Consider the following 5835-nt stretch of genomic DNA (forward strand, 5'->3'; position numbering starts at 1 on the left):
GGAAGGGAGCTATGCATTTAGGGAATGAGCGCCATTGAGGGCGCGACTGAGACATGTCTGACAATATCTCTAACCATCGATATGGTCCTTCTCGGGGTCCCCATCCAGTAAGGCGGCAGTGACCAGTGCAGCTGAGTTTGCTGGTAATGGTTTTCAAACTTCGCTGCCAAGTCATTGTTTGACCGCCTCTGGCTCTCTTCAACCCTTCACATGGGTGTGCCCTTCGACGAATTCGGTCGACCGGCATACACAGCACGTGGCCAAGCCAGCGCAACCTATGCAGTGTGGTCAGCTCATCTATCGATTGACTGGCTAACTAAGACGTGTTTATGTAGTCAGTCTCCAAACCAAAATTCTCTTCTTGATTAACTTGTGCACTAAACCACCGAAATCTGATCGGTGAGTCTAGAAAAGAACGGTATTTCATTCCACCTTGGGTCAGCTCATCTATCGATTGACTGGCTAACTAAGACGTGTTTATGTAGTCAGTCATTGCTCCAAAATTCTCTTCTTGATTAACTTGTGCACTAAACCACCGAAATCTGATCGGTGAGTCTAGAAAAGAACGGTATTTCATCTAGGTCCACCTTGGTCAGGGAGTATTTCCCCCAATCTATTACTGTTAGCATTATGAGGAGTTTTGCGAGTTTTTAAATGAGGTTTCGTCGGGTAAGTAAAGTCACTCGATGGTTAAAAGTCGGGTAGTTTTACCCTTTCTGGGAATCATCAACGTCGCGCACCTCACGATAAGCAGGGATTTTTGAACTTTCAAACTCTCGCTATTGGTTGAATACCTAACCGTTTCGAACGCGAGCGGCTGAACAGCAATGTGACTGACTCCTTCTTGGACAAGATATAGCGCCACTTCAGCTACCAGTTGAGAGGTCACGGACTGGAGACTCCTTGCAGTTTCGTGAGATGCGTACTGATGCTAGTTTCCGACAGATACAAAAAAGTTGTACAACGCTTCTAGATTTAACTTACAAAACGAAATCTCCAAAAACATACGTTACCGTCCTCACTCCAGGTACACCTTTCTCGCTAACAATCCCTTTTCCATGTTAGGAATCTTTGTAGTCGCTTCATTTATTTAAGTTGAACATGCAGTGGTTTTTAGTTGGCGTTGATTAGTTGTGCTTTACATGAGGTTGAACGCTATACCTTGTCAACCAAAAAACAGGTTACAAGAATGAACTATTAATTCTTGGATTTCTGCTGAAACAGAGGGTTCAACGTAGCTGACGATGACAGCTTACCGAAGGCCAAAATGGTTGACGCTATGAAGTCTTCCATAAGGTACACACAGGTGAATTCAATCACGACTTAGGAAGTACACAATTAACTTCGTTAGTAATCGAACACACTTAATGGCTTGTTCAAAAAGCGGCGTTATTGAACGTTCAAGGACGTCGTTAGATCTGATTTCGTTTACCTGATGAAAAAAGAATATTTGCCATGGATTACAGGTAGATTTTATTAAAAGAGAGCTCACAAAAGTCTTGCGTTGAGAACTGCAGTCAGAGTTCAAACGTTTTGAGATTATTGTAAACTGTTTTCATATGGTAACTTTTCATCATTCACACATTTGTGCGGCACACTAAATCTAGTCATACGAAGCGCGTAGTCCAAGACGTTATGTTGCCCTATACATACGTAGGGTCAATGCTACAGCCGGAGAAAGTTCAAAAATGACGTGTTAGGGGGAAGCAATTAAACAGGCAATCGCGTCCTGGTCACAGGTTCCCAACTAGAGGACGAAGACGATTAAAATACAGCTTATCGTTATTTACCTTTAGTGGTAGGCCGCATCAAACTTACTATTTTTACATCATACTATACTATATTATATTATATATTATACCGCTTGTGTTAACCGTACAATGTCAGATATTATATGCTTTAATATTAATTTTCATCAGTGGGAAACATTGCCCGTCATTAGCTCGTGATCCTGGTTATTGCACACATACTAATGTAACGGTGATACTACTGATGGGGAGGGATGCGAGCATGCGAGTCGTATGTTTCGTTCGTGTAAATTCGCTTTGCGTCTCTTGAAAAAGGAGATCTGTTACGGAATTTGTGGAGTCGCTTTGTAGCATTTGCTTGGATTTGAGCAATGAATGGTTGGAGTCGATGAATATCCAGAAAAGTTCAAGAAGAAGCGTTCAGGAGAATATGGATGTCCAGTTTTTGTAAAAAAAGATGTAAATGAGAGTTCTGCTTTCCTAACCAATAGTCTGTGACTGGTCAGTTGGCATTTCCTAATAGATAACTCCGCAGCGAAGGCCTTCTTCCATTCACTCATATACATTTGTTGATTTGTAGGCTAATAAGTGCATCATGATACCAGTAAGCAGATGTACATAGGTTGAGCTTTATTACATTTTACAATAATATTTAATTAATTTTTATTTATTAATTTTTATTAATTTATTATATATTATATATTATATTATTATATTAATATTTATTTACTTATTTTTATTAATTTATTTAATATTTAACCGCAGCGGTAGGATTTGAATCTCCGGAAAGCCTCAACATATAGTGGTCCCAGATGTTCACTGTATGCTCTCAGTATCGTTTACACGATAGCACAGTAATCAGTGCTATACAAAGTTACCTTCCGGAAAAGTTTCATTCCAGAGGGAGTACCCCTACCGCATTACTTCCGCTACTGTCTTTAGTGTCTCCAGTCTCCTTGAGATGGTCCTTCCAGAGGGTGAATCGTATTACCTCTTTATTGGTGGTACGTTTTGTCGTTGGATATTGCATTCCGAGGCCCTCGGGGATCGGAGTGACGCTTCCGAGTCCACAGTTCTTCGTAAATTATGTAGTGACCGCAAGGGTTTCACAAACCCTTGCTTAGAATGAGTGCCTCAGGAATAACTCAAATCTGAAAGCCTTTGGGAGGGTTTCTCGTGGAACAACTGGCCAATTTTACGATTCCTCTTACTACCCTCAAAGAAACCCATACGATAGGAAGTCAATAGGTTTTGGTAGCTTACAGACAACTGATTGGTTGATCAGCTCTGAGTTCACATCAGATGGAAAGATAGCGTTGTACTACTTCCTTTGTTTTCCATACCAGATGTTTCTAAATGGTCGGAAAACTCAGAAGATTTGCCGTTAAACTGAAATTTCCTTTGCTACTTTCCCCGTCCTTCATATGAGCATTGCTAATTCCTCACAATAACCAACCAGATAAGAACTGTTTACACTGTAACCGATACAACCAAGATGGCGCAGCTCACAGGGTCTCATTATCCTACTGAAATGTTCTCAATCAATCAAACTCGTTTTCAAATCAGGACATTATACAACTGAATACGTTCTGGGTCGCATTTATTGACTGCCACTAGTCGTAATAAAACACACAGCACTCACATTGACCCGTGGCCTTAATTACGGTCTTGTGGTATCGATCAATTGGAGTTGTGGTCGGTGCACTTCAGAACGAAATAGGCTGACCGTCTGCCTTTCTGCGTGTGTGTGGGTTGTTTGTAATCAGTAAGTATTCGAGACACGCCTTAAGCCACCTACCATTCTGGTGGTTTTTACATTCGCACTGTCAAAGCCAAGGTTATACCACTATTGACAAATGGTATGCAAGGGCAGCTTGATTGCAAAAGTTTTATCACCACTACATACAAAAAACAAGGATATCTTAACAAGGAAATTCAAAGAGAGCCGAGAATCGGGTTAACAACCCAAGAAACAAGGAAATCCATGGGGTAAAATCAACATAGTTAAAAAAAACTGGAACACGGTAAGTCAAGGACAGAAATCAGTCCACCATCGACCAGAGTAGAAGAGCAGAGAATACAAAATCACGTGGACAGGTCGCAGAACAACCAACCAACCAATGAAACCACCCGACCGAACAACCAATAGTGATCGAAGGTCAACCTCAGCTGGCAGCACATACAACACATACGCACTACTAGTAAATGCCGACCGAACAACCAATAGTGATCGAAGGTCGACCTCAGCTGGCAGCACATATAACAACACATACGCACTACTAGTAAATGTACAAACACCATCACACCGCTAAGCTTCGCGACGCTTCCCAACAGCATACTGATGATGTCACCCCGATTGATGAAACTGTCCAGTAACCACATAAACTTGAAGTACCATTTAAGTTCCTTCGTTGAACCAAGGACAACCAACTCTAGCTGTCTCGGGGGCAGGCACAAGGAGAATCTACATGATGGCACTGACCTCCCTTTTGGGTTTACATCCCTTGTCCTCATATCCAGTTAATTTTATCGATTTTTTGGTTGGTCGCCACGTGGGCGCATTGTTTGTGCTTTATTTACCAAGTAGGGCGAGGGATCCTGTGACATTTGTGCATTTTCCCGTCTTCCACAATACCTAAAAGTCTTCCCATTGGGAACAGTATTCAGGGTCACCATACTTGGGGCGGGATCTTCTTCTATCGTCCTTGTATCAGATCAGTTTCATCAGTTCGATTCCGGTATGCCTAATCTACGGGGTTTCATGTTGAGCAGAGCGTCAAGTGATCATATCTCATTATGCAACATCATATAATAAGAAAGTACAGATTGGGTTGGTAAGTCTGTACAATAAACGATCAATTTTTTAGAGGCACTAAATCGGTCCTAGGCAGGACCGAGGCCGCAACAGGTCCGAGGTCAGGTCCAAGGAACTTGGTCTCAAAGTAAATAGTGCATTACAAACTAAAGCAGTCGAGTGCATTCTTGATCAACACCCTCCTGTCAGTTTTGAGTTCAATCATGAATCACGAAATACGGCGGGGCCCTTTGGCCGCACAATGCTCTCAGCTGTAAAACATTTGTGAGTAGAATAAAACCCCTTAAGTCAAAATGTTTCATTTTATGCTCAAACCGAAAACCATCCTAATCTAAGTTCATATTTTCGCAGCTCGCCAAATTTCACTGTCAACTGAAGCCATCTACCTCTGGCGAAAAACGTCTGGTGGAATACTTTCTTAGCATGGCTGATACCCCAGGATGCCTAGATGGGGCTCAAAAGATTGGATTCGTACACTGAACTCCATTGTCTGCCTCTTTTAGTCAAAATTCAATTTCATTGTGCGAGTACTAAGCGCCAAGTACGACTGAAAGCCTAACCAAGGTTTGTTCGAACCGCCCATCAGCCCAACGGTGCGGTTGAAAATACTGTGAGTCATCGCAATAGACTAGGCGAAGATGCGCACCTATAGGTTAGGAAAAGATATGCAAATATTGGGCCTGCAAGCGCGCACACTAACCGATTCACGCTAACCATTTTGAGATTCTGTGGTGGGCTTCATAACGGTGTAGAGAAACGGCAAACAAACTGCAGTTTTCTTAGGAAAACGGAGACATTGAATTCCAGGTGACCATAACGTTTTTTCAAAGGGATACTTAAACGTCCTTTGCTTATAGCAGGGGTTCATTTGAGACATGACAACTCATTTTTTCCTCTCTTTGAAGGCACCTGTTCTTGGCTCAACGTTGTAACCTCCTAAATGCAGTGAATATGTCTCCAATACGGGAAAAATTTTGCTGGGTATATTTCGCCCTAATGATATGTAGAGTTAGGACTTTCCTTACTTAATTCGGACCAATCCGATATGTTTCTGCAAAATTACTGTTTTCTATCAATGGTCACGAGTAATGCCTCTTGGCAGAACTGGCAGCCAACTGTGGAGCTTTCGCACATCTAACGGTGGATTTCCTGCCGTTAAACGGAAAACAGTTCAACAGGTTGTTAAACAATCGAATAAACACATTGATTAGGTTCTAGGCAGTGTTCTGCAATTCAAATCTATGCCTTGTAATCGGTAGATAGAGTGAATTA

At 41.9% G+C, this 5835-nt stretch overlaps 1 protein-coding gene across 1 annotated transcript in view; it reads left to right on the forward strand.

The window, feature by feature from the left end:
- T265_06663 (hypothetical protein) overlaps nt 1-5503 on the forward strand; it is a gene marked incomplete at both ends in the record, with an annotated part of 44496 nt that extends 38993 nt beyond the window's left edge. The window contains one exon of the mRNA XM_009171988.1: nt 5469-5503. Within this exon, the coding sequence (XP_009170252.1) occupies nt 5469-5503 (35 nt within the window). The remainder of the gene's footprint in view (nt 1-5468) is intronic.
- Between the last annotated feature and the right edge of the window lie 332 nt (nt 5504-5835).

Source organism: Opisthorchis viverrini (genome assembly GCF_000715545.1).
Source record: "Opisthorchis viverrini unplaced genomic scaffold opera_v5_141, whole genome shotgun sequence".
NCBI lineage: Eukaryota > Metazoa > Platyhelminthes > Trematoda > Opisthorchiida > Opisthorchiidae > Opisthorchis > Opisthorchis viverrini.